The 22,350-nt window shown below is 25.9% G+C and overlaps 5 protein-coding genes across 5 annotated transcripts; 3 read left to right on the top strand and 2 right to left on the bottom strand.

Annotated features, from left to right (window-relative positions):
• Window positions 1–128: 128 nt before the first annotated feature.
• MKS88_004111 (uncharacterized protein) lies at window positions 129–6,286 on the bottom strand (the record flags this gene model as incomplete). The annotated part of the gene is made up of 4 exons (XM_067217259.1): window positions 129–200; window positions 510–609; window positions 979–4,423; window positions 4,522–6,286. 4 exons carry the CDS (start codon window positions 6,284–6,286, stop codon window positions 129–131), a joined length of 5,382 nt encoding a protein of 1,793 aa, XP_067071706.1.
• Window positions 6,287–7,520: 1,234 nt separating this feature from the next.
• MKS88_004110 (uncharacterized protein) lies at window positions 7,521–12,395 on the bottom strand (the record flags this gene model as incomplete). Its single annotated transcript, XM_067217258.1, has 4 exons — window positions 7,521–11,015; window positions 11,214–11,375; window positions 11,604–11,633; window positions 12,384–12,395. The coding sequence occupies 4 exons, from the start codon at window positions 12,393–12,395 to the stop codon at window positions 7,521–7,523; spliced, it is 3,699 nt and encodes a 1,232-aa protein (XP_067071705.1).
• Window positions 12,396–13,510: 1,115 nt separating this feature from the next.
• Window positions 13,511–16,677, top strand: MKS88_004109 (GTPase; the record flags this gene model as incomplete). The annotated part of the gene is made up of 10 exons (XM_067217257.1): window positions 13,511–13,532; window positions 13,778–13,877; window positions 14,095–14,204; window positions 14,684–14,785; window positions 14,967–15,070; window positions 15,231–15,270; window positions 15,419–15,467; window positions 15,932–15,992; window positions 16,135–16,200; window positions 16,597–16,677. The coding sequence occupies 10 exons, from the start codon at window positions 13,511–13,513 to the stop codon at window positions 16,675–16,677; spliced, it is 735 nt and encodes a 244-aa protein (XP_067071704.1).
• Window positions 16,678–18,132: 1,455 nt separating this feature from the next.
• On the top strand, window positions 18,133–18,864 carry MKS88_004108 (uncharacterized protein; the record flags this gene model as incomplete). Its single annotated transcript, XM_067217256.1, has 3 exons — window positions 18,133–18,202; window positions 18,507–18,549; window positions 18,672–18,864. The coding sequence occupies 3 exons, from the start codon at window positions 18,133–18,135 to the stop codon at window positions 18,862–18,864; spliced, it is 306 nt and encodes a 101-aa protein (XP_067071703.1).
• Window positions 18,865–21,262: 2,398 nt separating this feature from the next.
• Window positions 21,263–21,892, top strand: MKS88_004107 (step II splicing factor; the record flags this gene model as incomplete). Its single annotated transcript, XM_067217255.1, has 1 exon — window positions 21,263–21,892. The coding sequence occupies one exon, from the start codon at window positions 21,263–21,265 to the stop codon at window positions 21,890–21,892; it is 630 nt and encodes a 209-aa protein (XP_067071702.1).
• Window positions 21,893–22,350: the final 458 nt, after the last annotated feature.

Genomic DNA, 22,350 nt, shown 5'->3' with positions numbered 1-22,350 from the left:
AACCATGTATACATAATGAAACACGTATGCATGTCTTATTTATACAATACATATACATATGCATTAACATATGTGTAACACCTTTACAGACTTCAGAAAATATGTAATGAATAAATAAGTGGGGTCTTCTAACTGTTTAGGGATGAATGCAAAATGCGAAGAATGTAATCACACTTTTCCTCTGTGTTCAAGTTTTTCCACTAAAAAATAAAAGAAGCATAAATTTTGTCCATTTGAGAATATTTACATATATTTGCGCATATTTGTTTACGTTTGTACACATTTGTGCACATTTGTGTATATTTGTCTACATTTGTGAGCACTGAACATTTTGCATTTCTGTGGTACATGTGAGCACGTATTTGGAAGTATGTAGGAATACGGCATTTTGGCGCTGCATACATGCATGCATAATATTGATATATATGATTATATACGTACATAACTGTTCACGTGTACACATATGAGCGTGTTTTATGCAAAAATATTTTCTCTTTCATTTTTATTACCTCGCTTAAAAATAACAAAGAAGTTGTATACGTTTTCTTAATATTCTCAAAAATGTAATAACTATCATTTATGAGGACATTGTTATCCCTACTTTCATCCCTAAAATGTGAAAAAAAAAAAAAAAAATAAAATAAAATGAACATAAAATGGGAGCGATAAATAAATAAACAGTAGACGAATTGGGCGAGAATAATAAATAAACTGCATGTAAATAATAAAACAAATTGCACGTTAATAATAAAAAGAACTGCACGTGAATAATAAAAAGAACTTCACGTGAATAATAAAATAAATTTCTGATAAATAATAAAACGAACGGCTTATAAATAAAAAGTATGAACTTGTCATGCGCGTCACAAAATTTAATGAACTTATTGCCACTCACAAAATGTCATCTTGACTATTTCATGCTGCCAAAATTTTCATTTTTTTTTTTTTTTTTTTTTTATAATGGTTATATATGCTAACCGTAATACGTTCTCCTCTGGGATGCATAAAATGGAAATGCTCTTATTCCTTATATCATCGATAACTATATTATATTTTTGATACAAATGCAAAACGTTTTCAGGAATGTCAAAGAAGTATTTTGCTTTCTTCACATCATTAAAGAAATGAATAAAATAAATTTCGGTTAATGTAGGTGTGAGAAAATTTATATTTAGCAATTTAAGAATATTTTTAATATCATTATACTCGTTGGATGATGTAAATAAATTTAATTTTTCTTCTTCTCTTTTATACCAATAATAACAAGGTAAATTGGTTAAAATGTAATTAATATATTTATTATTTTTGTTAAAGGAAAGAAAGTAAAAGTTCATAATAACATATACATATATCTCATATAATTTACAATAATCCTCATCATTTATATTCATGTTTTTTTTATTGTTTAAGAATTCATTTATTAATTGCATATAATAATTTTTTATCAAATCATTATAAAAATGAAATTTGCATAAAAAGTATATTATATTTAACTTATGGACAAGTGACAACTCGAATTTAGGGGTGACGAGATTTATTTCTGTGATGTTATCTTCTGAAGCATTATCATTGCTGCTTACTCGGTCAGGCAAAAAAGTATAATCTTCATCTGCGTTTTTATTTTCAATGGTTTGTTTTACAAAATGAGTATAGACTTTCTTCTCTTCTCTATGTATTGCATTAACACCACTTTCGATGGTACTTCGCTTTCTCTTTTCAGTAGAAATATTGTCAGTGTGGATATTACTACTAGTAGAGTATCCACTGGGTGCATATGCAATTGATGAATTTTCAATGAATGAATTTTCTTTTCTTGCCTGTTTATCCAATTCGTTTACATATTCCATTTGTTGTCCTCTTTTATCATTTTCGCAAAACCCATTTACAAAGTCGTCCCTACTATTGCCGCTAAGAACAGTAGCAGTTGGAATATGTGTATTGACATTCTCCTCACTAAGGAACTTTTTCTTGTCTTCATTTTCATACAGTTTAACTAGGTCATCGTCAACATTTGAATTTGAGTGTGTGTCAAATTCGCTTGTGTAATTCCCATACTTTTGTATTAAGAGATAATTTAAGTGAATAATTTCTTTATTTTTAATACTCAAGGATATTAATAATTCATTTGTTTTTATCAAATTTTGAATGATTTCCTTATTCATATTATTTATATATTGATGTAATGAAGTTACATATACCTCCAATAAATTGGAAATAAAATTTTCATTTATATATTTTAATTTGGAATAAAAATATAAAATAATATGAACAAGGTAGAAATTAAAATTTCTAATATTGATTTTATTTAATTCTTTATTTAAAATAATTAAATATTTCAAATAATTTTTTGTTAAATCATATTTTATAAAAACTTGAAAAATAGGAAAAATGTCTTGAATGGTAAAAAAAGGGGAAAAATTTCCCATTGCTCGAACATAATATTTTATAAACATACTTAAATATGAGTACTCCGATGATATATATATACTTTGATAAAATTGTTTAACACTTAACAGAACAGTAGTTAACATTCTGAATGTGTTTACTTCCACTATTTCGTGTCTACATAGAATTATATCTTTTATGGCTAATGTTAGTAATTTCATGTATTTCCCATCGTCATTTAATATACTTACATAATTTAAAAGTCTGGTTATACTGTTTAACGAAATAATTTCTTTTTCAAGAAAATGTTTTATCTCTTCTTTATTCTCATTTACATAATCTATATTTAATAAATAATTTTTTAAGTTAATATCATATTTCAGCCTGTCTACTACTACATTGTATATGACGTCATTGTGTAGGGGATGCTCACGCGCTGCTCTTATTTTTTCCGCTTCCTCGAGACTGCTTCTTTTAGCAGTTGCACCATTATGCCAATTTTTTCCTGCTTCACTATCTACAGTTTCGTTAACAGTGCCAAATAATGAATTTCCATTTTCGCAATGTAATAACAACTCATTCGGCACCCCATTTATTAAGGTATTTTTAAGTGTTACTATTTGTTCGCTCGAAATGCACATCTCGCTGTATCTTCTACTCCTCTTGTCCTCTTTTTCTTGATCGCTTTTCAAAAGAAAATAACTCAGATCAACTTTTAAAATATTTACATTTTTATAATCAACATATGTTTGTAAATATTTCGCAATAGTGTCCCTTGTTTTTGTTTTTGGGTCCAGTGCTAAAAAAAGATTTACCGTACTTGTAAGATCGTCATAATCATAATAACAATTTTCAAAATGTGAAGCATACATTGTATGTGTGTTTAAGTTCATTTCATCAAAATGTTTGTTACTGTGAGATGGGCAATATTCAGACGTGCAATCAGAATTCTCTCTATGGTTGAAGTTATCCATTTTTACAAGATTTTCAAAACTGTTTTCTTTATTTCCTTCTTTAATATTTGCAATATAATCATCTAAATAGGTGTCTGTAAATTCTCTTTGTGTATATTTTATCCCATCATAAGTACTATATATTATATTCCTCTCATATGTTGCTTGTTCTTCCTGTTTTCCTTGTTCTCTCCACCTCTTTAGTAATAATCCTTCAATATGTTTTGAAATAAAAAAATCAACGAATGGGTGAAATTTATTTATTGTCATCATGACCTTAATTAATGAATACAACTGAGATACATCTAGCTCACTTATATAGGTGAAAAGAATAAAATAATTGATAATTTGCTCTATTGATAATATATCATATTTTTTACTTATCTGATCTATATAAAATTCTGAATTGTTCAGAAAACAATTGTAATGGTGTTCAATTATATATTCATATATATTATTGTTGGTATCAACATGACTAGTGATATATTTTTGTTTTATTAAAAAGAATTCCTCTTTTTTTATTTTAAAAATAAAATCTTCACAAATATCATTAAAAAGGGCACGCGATATTAAAATAGTGAAATCGTGTCTATTTATTATCATAGAATTTTTTTTCCCCTTAAAATTGCTCTTACTTAAAGGATTCATGTGTATAACATCTATATGTCCAGCTAGATTACCCTCCTTCTTTTTTTTACTACCACCAATTTGTTGATAAATATTATCAGTAAATATATCATCATCATTTTTTTTTTCTTCTTCAAAACTTTTTTCATTCTCATAATAATTATTCTTTATTTTGTTTTCATTTGATACGTTATGATAATACTGAACTTCTTCGTTATTTTTATTGCCTTGTACAGGTGATAAGTTCATTTTTTCAACTGATTTGCTGGGTTTTTTCCCCACATTTGCTTCTCTCCCCTCAGAATTAAGATCTAAAATATTATGCAAATAAAAATGAGCTGTGTGTCCTTTTGTAGTATATCCGTTATTTCTCTTATCATCAAAAGAAAACTCATTTTTTAGGTCAAAAGTATAATTTTTGGGCAGCTCATTAATTAAACTAATTAAAGTTACAATCTCTTTAAGTGTAAACAAATTTATACTAGCATATATTTCATTTATTAAGTAATTCACAATTTTTTTAATATCACTAAGTAGATTTTTTTTTTTTTCCTACCATCTGCATAATTCTCATCATTATTTAGCATACGAAAGAAACTACAATATACATTCAATATATATAAATACGTGTTCGTCGGGAATGCCATTTTTTGTTTAACAAAAAATTGTGTAAAGAACACAATATTATTTTTAATAAAATCATTCAGGTGTTTTGTGTCGTCTTTTATTTTACACATAAAGTGAAACAAGGAAATATTCCTTTTATTTTGTAGAAAATATTTCATTTTACTGATTTGTAAAAGTTCACAGCACTTAGTATGCGTTTCCTTTAACTGAACTATTGATATTAACATGTTATAAAAGACATAATTATTTATATTCATCATGTTTACATCTGTTGCATAGTTTATTGTGTTACAAAAATTATTCAGGTAATGGTTTTTTAAAAAGGAGAAGAAATTGTTCCTCAATAGCGTGTTTGAAAAAAAGGTCAACAGAGAGTTATGCAGTACATAGTGTTTGTTCTGCAAGGGGAAATTCTTTCCATAGCCGCTGCTTGGGATACTCTTGTTTCCACTATTGCTGCCACTACTGTCACCTCCGCTAATGCTAATGCTAACGCTACTGTCCATACCCCCCTCGATATCTAAGTGAGAGCAGAAATCCGAATTTTTAATTTTGGAAAAAGCTAAATTCATGAGAACGTATTTTACTTGATAGTTCTTCAAAAAGGACAAGTCACGATATATTAAACTTAACAAACAAATATTTATATTTTCATTTTGTAAAATATTATAAAAAGATAATTGATCCATGAAATAATACTTTACGTCCATTTCTAAATATTTCTTACTTTTTGATGATAAAAAGTTCTTATATATCAAAAACATAACGTACTGTTCTTCTACTCCCTTTTTTGTTTTTTTCTCTAAGTGTTCATAAATAGATAATATATTTTTTTTAATATGTTCATAAATAGTGGGAGAGCAAAACGTGTTATCACATATATTGGTTAAGTTCAATAATAGTTCTATTTTTTTATATACATCATTTGTGTCATTAATTCGGTTAATTATTATTTGAAATATTTCGTTCATTTTTTTAAAATTAAAACAATCATTTTTTACGCTTTTATCATGTTTTGTCCAATTTTTATTTTGCATATTCATTATATAAAGGCTATCCTTTATACTTCTTAAAACTTCAGTTGCATTGTTCAGACAATTTACTTTCTCTTTTATAAAATTAAAAATATTCTCCTCTTCTATTTCTTGCTTGGTATATTTATTATAATACCGCAGTAGAAACAAAAGGTTGTTCACTTCTCTCTGATCATTATATTTTTGTGTACTTTTGTTCATGTTTTCTTTTCCCTCTACCTCGACATTATGTTTACTATTCATATCATTAGAGAATGGGAGAATCTGCTTTATATGGCTCACATATTTGTTAATAAAAATTGGAAAGGAGTTGTAGAAATAAGTGTAGAAGTTATTCTTTTGATTTATAAATACGATATCATTTAAATGTTCTTTTAAAATATGACCAGTTGTTTTGATAATATTTTTATTATCATCATAATATTTTAAAATATCATTTTGTATGTTCTTCCTAATTTTACTAACTCTATTAGGATTGTTACCTTCTATACTTTCGCACTTATGATCGTGTGCTATTTGTTTATAGGTATTATCAGATATACCCTCTTTAATGGCTGTTCTCGAATGTTCGCACCTCCTCGATGAGTGAAGGAGGAAGCAGTTTCTTTTTTTTTTTATTGTGCCATTCCTTCTTGGAATTATAAATTTTGTTGTTTTCATTTTGTTAAAATATCATTACGTGATGAAAGCGTTATAACATAAAAAATAAAATAAAATAAAAAAATAATAAATTAAATATATATATATATATATATATATATATATATATATATATATAATATATATATGTATATACATGTACGTATAAATAGAATAGCATAAAATATGAAGGATGCTCCTCGTACGGTCATGTGTCGCATTTACTGCTGGTTACACCTATCTTTTTTCGATACAAATATGGATAAGCAGAAATATTATTCATATTTTTCTTTTTTTATCTCGTTACTTTTATATAAATATGAATATATGCATATGTAACGGACAGCTGTAATAATTATATAGCAGACTTTTGTTCTCTTTATTTTTTGCTTTTTTTTTTTTTTCTTTTTCATATATTACGCCCCTTTCTCGCCTTCTATTTTTACGCTCTATGTGCAGACTCGGGAATGAACATATATGTGTAATTTACGCAAGAAGGGAAAAACATTTATACTAAAACATTTGCATAGCAATATTTTTCGCCTATATTAAAGTTAAATTGTAGTTAATGTGAAACAATACATTAGCATTTGATTGTCACATACGTTGTTCAAAACGCGAAAGAGTAGTTATTTTTATACCTACATTGTATATATATATACGTACATACATAAGTACGTACATATGCCCATAGGCGTATATTTATATTATAGCACTATAAAGTAGTATGCTTTGGGATCGGAGTTTTTCTAATTTTTACAAGTATCAAAAAAAAAAAAAAAAAAATACGATGGAAATAGTAATATATTATTTTTGTGTTATATTGGCGTATATTAAAGTATTGTTACAGTATAATATGTATTAGCTGCACACTAGTATGTAAAGTTAATCACTATTATGGGCGAATAAAGTTTTTCAAGTACATTCATTGATTATGGTAGGTCTCATAAACAAATGAAAGGAAGTATAGTGCGTTATTGTACGCCCAAAGGTAAATATCGTAAATGTATTATTGTAAGTGTTATACAAAATAAAAAATAAAATAAAATAAAAAAAAAAAAAAATAAGATAAAATAAAATAAAATAATAAAACAAATGCTTAGGTAAAAATTAAAAAAAATAAGCAAATAGAAATGTAAGAAGATACAAAAATGTACAAAATAAATACACAAATTGATACAACAAATAATGCTCAGTAAAATGACGTGTTGTTAATTAGGTGGATGATAATTTTTTTTTTTTTTTTTTTTTTTTTTTACAAATTAAATACATTTTGAATTAAATAAGAAAATGAGTTTTCATTTAGTATAATCTTATTACAGCTTGGGAGAGTTGTCACATGTTCAAAAGGGATACGTCCATCCTTAGTTCTATTACTTGAATCATCCCCTCCATTTCTGGCTTCCACGTTAGCTACTACATCCCCTCGCTGTGCTTCTCTACCGGCTACTACCCTTTCATCGGCTTCTTTTTTTCCCTGAATAGAAATACGCAGCATGCTATCTTGAAGTGAAACCGCATCATTAAATTTTGCTAACTTATTCGTAGTGTAAAAATTATTTACTACACTTTTGAGGGATTTTAATTTGCTGTACACATGAGCCCTCTCTTGAGCTAACTTTTGGGCGCACTTTTGAGAGTGCCCTTTGCTGCTACTTCCAGTATTTGTTTGGTCATTAATACTACCAATAGGTGTATTCAGTATTTGTGTGAATATATCGTTTTTTAAAATTTTGTAAGATTCAATGATGTCAACAATATGTTGAATTGATTTATTATTTTCACGTGGAATAAAAGAACTGCTTAATGTCGTTTGATACAATTTATTTTTAAAATAATCCGTTTTGCATCTTTTTAATTTGCTTTTAATTATTTCACAGTTATAAATATCATCATATAACATTGAATGTTTTGTATTAGAAAAAAAGGTATTATTATCTTGAAGAAGTTGATTCTCATTTAAGGTAATTTTTTTTTTTTTTTTTTCATTTTTTATTTCCCTCGTATTGTTTGGAGAATCCACTTCGTTGCTATTAATTTCATTAGTTTCTTTTGGAGGATTTTCATTTTCTAAGGAGTGATTAAAATTTATTGCTAAAGAATCAAGATATAAATCATTGTAATAATTAATTTTTTGATCAAATAGATAGTAATGTTTATTTATTTTTGTCAAGAAATTTTCATAATATAAGTTATTTATAATTCTTTTCATATAATAAATGTCTAGATTTGATTGTTCGAAGTTTTTGGTAGACCCTATATACTTTTTTTTTTGTTCATAATTTTTTAATAACTCATTGTATTTATTCTTCAGTTCGTTGTAATTTTTAGAAATATAAGTAATTTCATTTAAACTTTCATTTTTGCTTTTTCGTAAATCAGTAATAATACTTAAATATTCATTTTTTTCTTTTTTTAAAATGTCAAAGTCCATTTTTATTTTATTAAATTTTTCTTCTCTAATTGTTAAAATATTAATATTCTTTTCTAGCATTTGAATTGTATTTGTGCATGACATTACTTTTTCCTCTAATTTTTTTATCACCCCCTCCTTCTCTTCTAAGTCCTTAGGTTCTATTATCCTTTTGTTTTTTTTCGACATTACGTTATTGTAAATTTCTATATATTTTTCAAAAATTTTGAAAATAAATAATTTTTTCTTTTCTTGTATATCAATTGAATAAATATTAGAACTTTCTAAAATGGTTTTTAATTCTTTTAAAATGTAGTTACTTGTTTTACTTATTGTACTGCTTAATTCTTTTCCCCATTTTTCATTATTTGTGTTACTTATGTTATTGATGAGTACCTCTTTGTACTTTTCTGTGTACCTTATAAAATTTTTAAATGAAATTTTGTACTGCTTAGTCATAAAATGAAAATTGAGAATTTTTTGTGGTGTCTTTATTAGTTTTAGTACCTCCTCACATTTTATAATTATCTCCATTTGTATATTTAAGTCAACTTCGTTGGAAAAATGGACATATGTGTCCTTATCAATTATCAGGAGGATGCTAACTGCACTGGCGGTGTTCAAAAAGCAGAACATCTCGAATGAAGATACAGTTTCGTTTGTATTCATTTCTCGCACGTCCTTGCATTTTATCTCCTTTTCCTTATCGTTCATTTGGTTATTCTTTTCAATATAGTAAATATGGTCGATTTCTCCATTTTCATCCATTTCGTGGTTACTGTATATTTTCGTAGTCATTTTGTACCTCTCCTTTTCGTATATCGCATGCCGCTTTGACTGGTAACTCTTTTCCTCCATTTTTCTATCATCCGGTTTATCTAATTGCACATGGGTAATAAACAGTGTGTTGTGCATATCTATTAGCATACTAGTTAACATATTAAGTGTTGAGTAATCAATGTTATTAGAGAACAATTTGAATTTAATTTTTTCCATAAACTGTTCTAATATATATTTAGATAGACAAAATATGTTGGCAAGTCTATCATCTTGTAACAATTGGATGTTATTATATCTATTCGCGCTTTTAATAATTTGGACATATTTTATTATACATACAAGAAAATTACAGAGTGTTATTGAAAAATAAATGCCAAACCTAATACTACCCTTTTCTAAGGATAGGACATAAGAAGGATGATCATTAATGTTTGTAATTATTTCTTTTAAATACGTATCGCGTATATATATCAAAAGGAGCAAGGACATATTTACACAGTCCATAATATCATTCACTATTTTCATGTTGCAATATAGGATTTCTACAATATTTGAAAAGCTTAATTTGCTAAGGGCAAATGCTTCTGAGGTAGTTAAGTCTTTTTTTTCATTTTCCATTGTAGGCATACTAATAGGAAGCATGTTTTCTTTTTGTGGGTTCGTCTTTGAAATGTACTCAGTTAGAATTTTCTCTTTTAATAGGTTCATCTGTTCATCGTATGTGACTTCCTCTTTTTGTTTACTTCTTTCTGTGTTATAAATGTTGCACAGATGGTGGAAGAGAAGACTGTTCACTGCCTTTTCATCCTCTAGATTGAAGATATTATTACGGCTATTATAGGCGCAACTACCATCACTGCTTCCAAGGACGCCATTACTTTTTCCCCTTTTAATGCCCTCTATCGGGGAAGAGCTTGATATCGAGTTAATGTACTTCAAGACTAAGTGCCTATTCGCGTTGCTCACTTTATATTTTACTTCATAATAGTTTAGCAAAACGTTGAGTGCATTAAATTCTTCTAATTTGACTTTCCATTGAATATTATAATTTTCTATGGCTTTTTTTTTTCTTAGTTCTTCTGTAAGTTGTTCATTAATTTTTAACGTTGCTAGTAACGTTTTGTCCTTTTCTTTTTTACACTTCAAATATCTGTCACTTATGTTAGTAATAATTTGAAAAAAATTCTTAATTTTATTATTGGCTATACATAATTTATTTCTTGTATTTTCTAATTCGACTATTACTTGTTCATTTACTTTCTTATTAACATCATTAAGTCTATCATTTATTTTTATTATTTCTTTTAGTAAATTATTATCATTCTTTGTCTCTAAGTTATTGTCTATCATAGAACAAATTTTACTTTCTGCTTCATCTTTCTTCTTTTTAAATGATATAATTATACTTTTCAATTTTTCTAAAATTTTTTTATACCCATCTATTTCTTTTTTTTGTTTGTTAATAATTTTTTGCAGCTCTCTGTTTTTTTTAACCTCTTTCTCTTTTTCCAGACTTAGAATATTTAAATTAACGTTTAGAAATTCGCACTGATTCTCCTGTGTGTGGAGGTAGTAAGTAGAGAAAGAAAAAAGAGGAGTAAAGTTTTTAGGTGCACATGATAATTATTATTTCAGGATGCAGTTAAGTATATAGCTATATTTTTAAGTAAAGTACGGAGACATGTAACGGTAAATAATCAATAATATATTAGTATGTACGTAGCTTAGATAAAATGGGAATATTTTTTTAATTACCATGTACTTATATTTCATTGAAACATCTCTCATAAATATTTCATCATTTCGCTCTTGCCCATTTTTATCACTAGAATGGTTTGTAAATTTCTGTAATGTTTTCTTCAAAATTGAATGCTCTAATTCAATCTGTTCGTACTTTTTCATCCAAGTGTCTCTTTCCTAAAGGGAGGTAGTACACCCACGTACAAACACAAATATATATATATATATATATATGTATATATATATATATATATATATATATATATATATATATATATATGTGTGCATACCACGTAGATCATACATACAATATGTTGTGTAAACTACTATATATTCAGTGCATAGAGTGAGCTACATATGCATAATATCACTGCAAAAAAATTTACATATATATATATACATTACCTCAATCAAGCTTTTAGTGTCCAATCCTCCCTAAAAATATGCCAATATAAAAAGAAAAAAAGAAAAAAATGTTAAATATGTACTTCTTTTGTTTAAATATGATGTAATAAAAATTTTGATAAAAATATAGTGTTACAAATAAAATAGTAGAAATTCTATGTAGTTTTTGTTTATATAATGAGTTTTTCATAATGAATTTTGAAGACTTTTTGGCTTTATGTAAATGTATAGAAAATTTTTGGAAAAATGTTTTTTACAAGTCTTGACTTCTTTGAGCAAGTATTTCCAGCATATGAAAATGAAAATGAGAATACATGCAAGATAATATGGACAAACACGAATACAAATGAGTTAACACAAAAATGTGCTTATAACAGCATGTTTGTTGAAGGTTAAGCCTTATATTTTTCCTAATAATATGCATTTGAACTCAGCTAAAAATTGGATCTTTTTTTTTTTTTTTAACTTCGTTCTTTGTGGAGCATAAACGTGTAGTCGTATAGACGTAAAATGGTATAAACGTATAGTCGTATAGACGTATGATGGTATAAACGTATAGTCATATAAACATATAATCGTATAAACGTATAGTCATATAAACATATAATCGTATAAACGTATATTCATATAAACATATACTCGTATAAACGTATATTCATATAAACATATACTCGTATAAACGTATATTCATATAAACATATACTCGTATAAACGTATAGTCGTATAAACGTATAGTCGTACAGACGTATGCAAATAGCATTATGTGTATTTTGCGCTTACATTTAAGCCCATTTTTATGCCTCAGGTTATGACGTAATTTATTAATATGCTAATATACTAATTTTTTAATTCTTTAATTCATTAATTTTATTGATGTCTAACTGAAAAATAAATAGGCATGCATGCTTGAAGCATAATGAAGAAAAAAAAAGCCTCCATTAATTTTTTCATTTCATCTGTTAAGCTCACATTTTATTTTGCCTAAAAAAATTTTTTTTGCAAAATGGGACCTCTTTAACATTAGCAACATAAAAGTGAAAATAAAATAAATCATATATGGTAAGGTACGATATGATAAATAAAATAATAAAACAATGGAACACGTGCGAGAAGACAATTTTTCCTCTTAAAATTTCCAAAAAAAATGAATTTATTACAAATAAATTAAAAAATGTACATAATACCTACATTTCGCGTTATTATGTACAGATATGTAATTCATATATTGTCAACATTTAATGTTATAATGTTATGTGATTTGATTTGATTTGATTTGATTTGGTTTGATTTGATTTGATTTGGTTTGATTTGATTTGGTTTGATTTGATTTGATTTGATTTGATTTGATTTGGTTTGGTTTGATTTGATTTGATTTGATTTGATTTGGTTTGGTTTGATTTGGTTTGGTTTGATTTGATTTGATTTGATTTGATTTAATTTTTTTTATACAATTATGTATACCAAATGATGTGTACATTTGTGCGCTTACATATATGTTGATGAGCTAAACAAACTGGTGTAATTTTCATTAGTTACCATAGACCTAGCAGACTTTTTCAAGAATTATTATTTTTTTTTTATTTGAAATGTATGTATAAGTATCATTTACGAATTACTTATATTTGTATAAATTTATTAATGAGGAAAAAGAAAAAAAGAAAAAAAAAAAGATAAAAATAAGGGGAAAATTACACTTTTCATAACTTTACGCTGTTACGAAAAATATTACAATTTAAGTAATTATCTTAAAAAAAAAAAAAATAGAATAAAATAAAGCAAAATAAAGTAAAGCAAAATACAGTAAAGCAAAATACAGTGAAGCAAAATACAGTGAAGCAAAATACAGTGAAGCAAAATAAAGTAAAATATACGCGTACACACACGTTACATGTGTGTATATGTACGAAATGAAAATTATAAAATCCGAAAGTTCAGTATAACGCTGATAATTTTATTCAAAATAGTGTATTTTATTTTTCAAATTTAATTATTCCCAAGTAAATTAACAAGTATTGAATGATATTATCTTATCTGCTAGTTTACTGAATAGCTTAATGCTTATATTTTACCACATATGTGCTTCATTAGTTACATACATGTACATATATATGTATGTTTTTATATATATGTACACATATGTGCACTTGCTCTATGCCCCTTCTCACTTTTTGAAGGGCTTATAAGACAACCAATCCATCGAAGAGATAATCATAAATTTTATTTCTTTGAAATAAATAAAATGAAGGATGATTTTATTACAGCTCACAGTTATTGGTTATATAAACACTGGAAAGACATCCCTAATAAATTCCATCATGAATAACGAAGTTTTCAGCAAATACGCTCATACAGATATGCCCATGTAATGCAAATATAAACGCAAGAACATATGAACTCAGACGCGTACATACATAAACATGTACATATAAAATAATTATACTTACGGAAATATATACATATATTACAAAATAATCTTTTAAAAATTTTGAAGGGTGTATTATAAGGTGCACAAGGACAAGAACCGAACTTTCTGCGTTGAAATAGAAGACACCTCCGTTGATGTAGACATAAATATTTTCACAAATATGCTAAGGAAAGAAAGTATACTTATCTTTTCGAAATAAAAATACTTGGCTTCATGTATATGAATGAGTCGGACAAATGCGCACACATACATACATGCTTACATACATACGTACTTACATACATACGTACTTGCATACATACGTACTTACATACATACGTACTTACATACATACGTACTTACATACATACGTACTTACATACATACGTACTTGCATACATACGTACTTACATACATACATACTTACATACATACGTACTTACATACATACGTACTTACATACATACGTACTTACATACATACGTACATATATATATATATGTATACCTGCGCATGGTTGTATTGTGCACGCCAACACAAGTAACTGCAAAACTATTTCGTTCTCTCAACGAAAGAAAAGTATGCTCTGTTCAGAAAACATATGCTAATGCGCTTGTCTATTCTTATATTTTAAAATTCTTAACAAAATGAAAATTTAAAATATAATTCTTCACAGTAACAACCAATAGTAACACCACGAGAAATCCAGTATTCAGTTTCTTTGAAAAGCCATCCATTCCTTTTAAAACAGAAGATAAATATAACTCAATTAGCTATGGTTAAAAAAAAAGAAAATATTCATTATTTTTTAATTTTTGCAGTTGTTTATAATGCTATGAGATATTTCTATTGTCGAAAAAATAAAAATTCTATAATATTAACCTAAATATGTACACATAATTGATGTTTATAAAACATGATTTGTGTGTGTGTATTTACTTTTTTTTTTTTTTTTTCAGGGAGGATGGCTTATTTTCTCGTTTTTGATCTTACAAACCCTTCAACACTTGAATATGTTAAAACGGTTTATTTAAACATGTCAAGTGTATATGAGAGATATTACGTAATTATGAAAAATTATGGAATATTCTTCTTTTTTCTATTTACCGCATATTTTTATGCCTTAGTACTTTTTCGTGCGTCTAATTCTTATATATATACCTCTTTTTTTTTATTCACTGATTTAATTTTTATTTATTTATTTTTTACTTTCTATTTTTTAGACACTAAAACCATTTATAACCCTTGTTGGTAATAAATCTGGTAGGAATTCCTTCCAAAGCTGAGCTAATATACATACACGTATATATATGTACGCACACCTATATATACGTAAACATATGTATATATATGCATATATACATATGTGCATAAAAATACACGTATGACTCTGCTTTTGTACGTGCGCTAGATTTAGCAAGTGAAGACTCCGAGTTAGTTAGGCAAGCTGAAAACTTCGCGTAAGCTTTTTAGTATTGTTCATTGAAGCAGTTTATATTTTGTGCTATATCTTAAAAATGAAAATACATTCATACGTAAGCGCATACAAATATATATATATATATATATATGTATGTATGTGTGCTTATGTATATATGTGTGTGCTTATGTTTATATGTGTGTGTGTATGTTTATATGTGTGTGTGTATGCTTATATATGTGTGTGTATGCTTATATGTGTGTGTGTATGCTTATATGTGTGTGTGTATGCTTATATGTGTGTGTGTATGCTTATATGTTTGTGTGTATGCTTATATGTGTGTGTGTATGCTTATATGTGTGTGTGTATGCTTATATGTTTGTGTGTATGCTTATATGTGTGTGTGTATGCTTATACGTGTGTGTGTATGTTTATATGTGTGTGCTTATATATATATGTGCATAAATATACCCATACGGAAGTTTCATTTTTCCCCTTAAAAAGCAACGAAAACATGGTTCAGTTGTGGCTAACATCAGCCTTTACAGGAAAAAACGTTAAAAAGGTTAAAAGATTATTTTTTTTATTTCTGCAAAATTATTCTACATATTAATAAGAACTACGAGATGAACAGTGAATATAATTAAATAATATATCGGAATAATTATGGAAATAACAATAGTAAATTTTGTTTTTTCAACTTTTAGCTGTTCTTGCACATGGTTAATATGGTTTACAATAACACGAACTTGTGGAAATATGATATAGAAGACGTAATAAAAAAAAATATATATACATATATATATATATACAAATGCGACAAAGAATAAAGCATATGATAATTATAACCAAAAAAAAAAAAAAAAAAAAAAAAAGAAAATTACTATTAAATAATTGCACCATTTTATTGTATTTATCGAATTTTTTTTTTTTTTTTTTTTGAAATATTACCATATTAAATATAATTTATACACCCCTTTGTATTGCGTAGTTTTACATATATGTTAATGTGTCTACCTGCTTATTACTTTTATCCTGTTAGCACTTTTTTTTGTTTCTGAGTATTATAAAGTTCATTTTAATGTTCAACTGTATATGTACTCAAGTTGGCACATATATGTACACATGTAAAATATGCTCATTCTACATATTATTCCTTTTTCAGTCAGGGTCTGAGTCGTCAGAAAGTTGATCTTATTGGCATGAGTACAGAAGGCTATGAAAAATTTTCTTTCCTTTTTAATTTTTAAAACAATTCAAATTATGTAAAAAGAAAGTGTTCGCATAACCGACTTTTTATATGCCTAGTTATTTAAAGATAAGGGGAAATAAACATTTTAAATGTTTAACAGAGAAAAAATATATATGTATTTGTACACACATGTATCAACTTCATTTATCAATAGTTATGACGTCAGAACTCCCTTTTTTGTAGCGCTGCAAGTACAATTTCGCGTTTTATTTTAGGTGCACTTCCTTTTTAACACCATATTTATTCATTTATTTTTGAATTTATTATATTTTTTATTTTTTTCTTTTTTACATTATTTTTAATTAAAATTATTATTAATATGAATGCAAAACACATTTGCATTAGAGTGAAAAAGAGACCATTGTTTAATGAAAATTAAATATACAAAAAACATGGCATATATATGTATATACATGCATGCATACAAATACTGTTATAGTAGTTTTAGTCATGCTGAACAAGCCATTTTTTACTATAAATTTTTTGTTTACAACAGAACAAACTACAAAAAATTGAAGCTGTTTCTTTTTGTCCATGATGAAGAAGAAAGAAATCATTAAAAAGATATACAAATTTGCAAATATGCAGATATATAAATATATATATGACAAATAATAAATAATAATTAGCTCTTTTTCTTTCCTGTTAATCATCCCCTTTTCCTTCTTTGGTGTTCTTAATTTACAGTTTTATTTTCTTTGCATTCAAATAAGAAATTCGTTAAGGATAACATAAATATATAGTTCATCTCAGAAAGTTGGTTGCAAGAAGAAAGAGGTATTTTTAATAACAAAAAAAAAAAAAAAAGTGTTAAGCAAATTTTATTATTCTAGAATATAGAAAAGAATAATCTGCTTTAATTGTTTTTTAAAATAGAACAATTTATATATAAAATATAATTTTTTAAAATATAGCAATTTATCATATTTAAAGGGAAAAAAAAAAAAAAGCACCTTTTTTATATACTTAAAAAAATATATATATATATATATATATATATATATACATTTAACATACGGTCTTAAGATTAATATAATAGAGTAGTTTTAAAAGAATTAATATTATTAATTATTACATATTACCTATATTAAATTTTGCAAAAATATATGTAACATTGATGAAAAAAAAATGGTTTTTTTTTAAAAAAAATTTCTGATTAGTAAGGTATAGAAGCTTAGCTTCAGGATACTCTATTATAATTCTTGTTTTTTTTTTTTTTTTTTTTTTTTTTCTTTCTATATTTTTATTTTGGTTTTTACGTTAAAATTTGAAAAATTATTATTTGTCAAAATATGTTCTTTTTATATGTACATTTTTTAAGTGCAAAAGGATAAAGCAACACTATAATGTTAAGAAGTGGATAATTTTCTTCTAGCTTTTGAAAAATAAGAAAATAATAAAATATAGGTTCTTGCAAGGCAATAAATAGTAAAATGCAGGTTTCAAATCATTAATGAAGAAAAATTGTACTATTAAAAATTCGTCAACCAAAGTATGTGATGTTAAAGGGAAAAAAACTGAGCGTAAAACTTTTTTAAGATTTACCTGACCCATACATTCTCTTGTAGCTGAAGCTGTTTTTATTTGTTGGTTGATACCAGTATGATAAGGAAAAAATACACGTTCATAAATGAGAATTATACATACGTGTGCATACGCATACGTATACATATACGCACATATAGGAACATATACGTACATATACCTATACTTACATATATACATGTACTTATATGTTCCACTTCCTTCCAAAGTATAATGTGCACGTATAGGAAGGACTCACAATAAACACAATTTTGAACTTTTTTAAAAAATTTTATCCTATAGAATATATGCACATATCAAAAGAGGGCCCCTTTCAGAACTACAAGTGAGTAACAGATGTGCAAGATATTTATGTCAGTCTTCAAATAAAACAACTGAAAAATTAAAGGTTGAGAATGCATATAATTCAAATAATATTGCTTTAACAAATATTGCAAATTAAGTAAGGATTATGTTAAAAAAGGGAAAAGCAACTAAACAAAATGAAAATGATTTAGAAATAGAGAACATACTTATAAGGGGGAATTTATCAGAAAAAGAATTAAAAAATATGGATTTGTCTACATTACGTTCAATGAGTAAAGATCATAATAGTCAGCTTACCTATCAGTTATTAGACCTTTTGATGAATAATTTATAAGAAAAGATATTACGAAAGGATGTTCAAGATTTATAGTATCATGAATGCAAACTGCATAGGTATAGATATATTCTTATGGTTTATAATATATTTAAGTATTTGCAAAAGAATATGAAACAGTTCAATTTATATGAGCTCTTTGTACGACGTGTTTGGAATACGTGTATTTATCTTTTGTCACTTATATTAACAAATAAGGAGAAATATCTCGAAAGCTTTTTTAAACGTTCTACTTATAAGAAAAAACCTTCTACGAAAAAGAGGTATGAAAAATTGTCAAATCAAAGCAGAAAGATATTTGATACCTTGTGTGCAGATATGTGTAATGAGTGCATACAATTAATAGACAGAAATATCAAAAAAAAAGAAGAAAGAAAATATAGTTGTCAAGGTGTAATTGAAATTTTTAAAAAATCTTAACAAATATTGGAAATATGCGTACATATTTTGTAACCTTGGGGAAGTGAAAAAAAAATAAAATAAAAATATGATATAATAAAATAAAAAAAATAAAATATGATAAAATAAAAATAAAAAATAAAATAAAATAAAACTATACTGGTAACCTGTTTCTATATCGTGGCAAATATTATACAAAAATTTCGGAGGTCTATAAATATTTATATATATATACATATATGTATATATATTATCAATACACGCGTGCAAAAGTTTTTACGCAGAATTTAAGCTATTCAAAAAAAGCTCATTTAAAAAAAAAATAATATGTCGTTATAATTTTTTGAGGGCTTTGCGCCTTTATTAGTATGCTCTGTTTGATATATTTATTTTAATATATACCTGTCCCCTTCATCTCCTTCCTTTCATTTTTTTGTATTTTTTGTATTTTTTGTAACAAATATATATTATAGTAAGTAAAATATTTATACTGCCTTATGCAGTTAATTTAAACTTTATATATTTTATTACATGAATTATTTTAGCTCTATTCGTGCAATACTTTCTTTAATTATTGTGCTCCGTGTTACACATTATATATCTTTGTACATTTTGGGGGCATATTTAAATAACATATAATTGCATGGATATAGTATAAATATATATATATACATAAATGTTTGTATGTATGTATATATGTATGTATGCATATATGTATGTATGCATATATATGCACACATACATATACACCATTCTATATTGCGTATAAAATATGTTAAATGACCTATTTTTTGGAAAATTATTCGTCGGAATGTGAAAGTGTATTATTCAATGCTTACTCGCCTACAACTATATTATCCATGCTTGGGAAAGAATTCATAATATATAAACTTCCGTCGTATAATTATACATTTTTCGAAATTACTAGCGGCGATTTTAACACTATTTATTTGTATATCTGTTCATTTGTTCGTTTGCTTATTTGATTCTTTTCTTTTTCTTATTTTTAGTAGGGTCGCACAATAATTCAGCTTTTAATATTTTATTGTAAAATGCATTTTTTGCCCTTCTAAAATTATTCACAATTGTTTCGCATAATTTTTTAAGTTTTTATTTCATTTCGCTTATTTATATGTTTATTTGGTTAATTGTTAATTTCATTTTGACTATATAACTCGTAATAACACAGTTTTTCTTTCATTTCACATTTATTTTCAAGATTTAGTTAAAATAAAAAGCAAAAATTAAATCAAAAACAAAACGCAAAAGTTTCCACGCTATATAAAAAAAACAAAAAAATAATATTTTCAATAAAGCAAAACAATAAGGCGAAACAGTAAAACGCTAAATAAAATAAAGCGAAACAAAATAAAAAAAAAAGCAAAACAAAGCAAAATAAAGCAAAATAAAGAAAAACAAAGCAAAATAAAGCAAAATAAAGAAAAACAAAGCAAAATAAAGAAAAACAAAGAAAAACAAAGCAAAATAAAGAAAAACAAAGCAAAATAAAGAAAAACAAAGAAAAACAAAGCAAAATAAAGAAAAACAAAGCAAAGCAAAGCAAAATAAAGCTAAACAAAGCAAAATAAAGCAAAACAAAGCAAAACAAAGCAAAATAAAGCAAAACAAAGCAAAATAAAGCAAAATAAAGCAAAATAAAGCAAAATAAAGCAAAACAATTTGGAGACAAAAAAAAGATAAAATGAAAAATACAAATAAAAATACATATAATACGGCCATTATTATATTTTTTACTTATCCTTTTATTATATAAATTTTGTGAACAAATATGTGGATAAACAAAATAGGAAACAAAAGTGCTTCCTTTATAAACCATAAGCATTTTCATCCAGGTACATTTACCCAAAAGAAATGAATTATGACAAAGTTGCACTTGTGTATTACATATGTACACATATATATATATATATATGCATAGTATGTGCAGTTTCTCATAATATGTATGTGCTTATACTTACAATCCTTGAATTTGCAAAATATGATTATATCATCTTGTGCGTGTTTACCAATGTTCACTTACCCAAAATTTTCAGGGAATATAAAAAATTTAGAAAGAGTATGGTTAGCTGAAGAAAGCGAACGAAAAAGAAAAGAAGAAGAAGAAAAATACTTAAAAAAGAGAGAAGAGCAATACAAATTGTATGTTTTAAAAAAGCAGTTAACAAAAAACGAAGAAGATAATAAAAACGCCCTGCATAATAATATACTGTACGATATAAACAAAGAAAGGAAAAAAGAAAATACAAACAAGAAAATTAATATCACTTTTAGTGAAAATGAACAAAATGGAATTGATGCAATAAATAATAAATTAATTATAAAATCGAAATATAATGAAGACTTATTTGTTAAGAACCATAAGTCCATTTATGGTTCATATTATGATATAGAAAAAAAAAAATGGGGGTACAAATGTTGTAAGAAAGTTAATAAAAATTCTATATGCACAAGCAATGATTGTGATAATACAAAAATTAATAATACAAATGGCGTGTGTGTCAAAAAGAATTTAAGCAAATCAAAAAAGAAGAAAAAAAAGAAGAAAAAAAAGAAGAAAAAAAACATTGTTGATAACAGTATTTCTGCGCTTTTGAATAAAATATTGTGATATTTATATGTATATATATATTTTTTTATTTTTTTTTGAATAAATATTTAATTTGTCTATTCATAAAATTCGCATCACAATGCGAATATACAATTATGGTATCAACTTTTTTAGTGCAAAACTTTTAAATATGTACAACTGGGAATTATTATTTTTGTGTATGTGCGTGCGTATAATACACAATTTTATGCCCAAGGATTATTTATACATTCATAAAATCTTATGTGATAAGTAATGAAAAAGGAAAAAAAAAGCTTTGAAATAAAAATAGATCTGCAAAACTTACATTTTAGCAATCTTGGCAGCTTTGTGAAAGCATAAAGTGTACGACATAAATTAACGAATTATATGCACACGTATGTATATATATATACATAAGTGTACGTCTATTCAAATAAACAAAGCGCTTTAAAAGAAACCCTTTTAGATACTATAATTAAAAAAATTATTTGATCAGT

The sequence above is a fragment of the Plasmodium brasilianum genome, chromosome 12, assembly GCF_023973825.1.
Source record: "Plasmodium brasilianum strain Bolivian I chromosome 12, whole genome shotgun sequence".
Classification (NCBI taxonomy): domain Eukaryota; phylum Apicomplexa; class Aconoidasida; order Haemosporida; family Plasmodiidae; genus Plasmodium; species Plasmodium brasilianum.
This window is presented reverse-complemented; position numbering and strand designations above follow the sequence as displayed.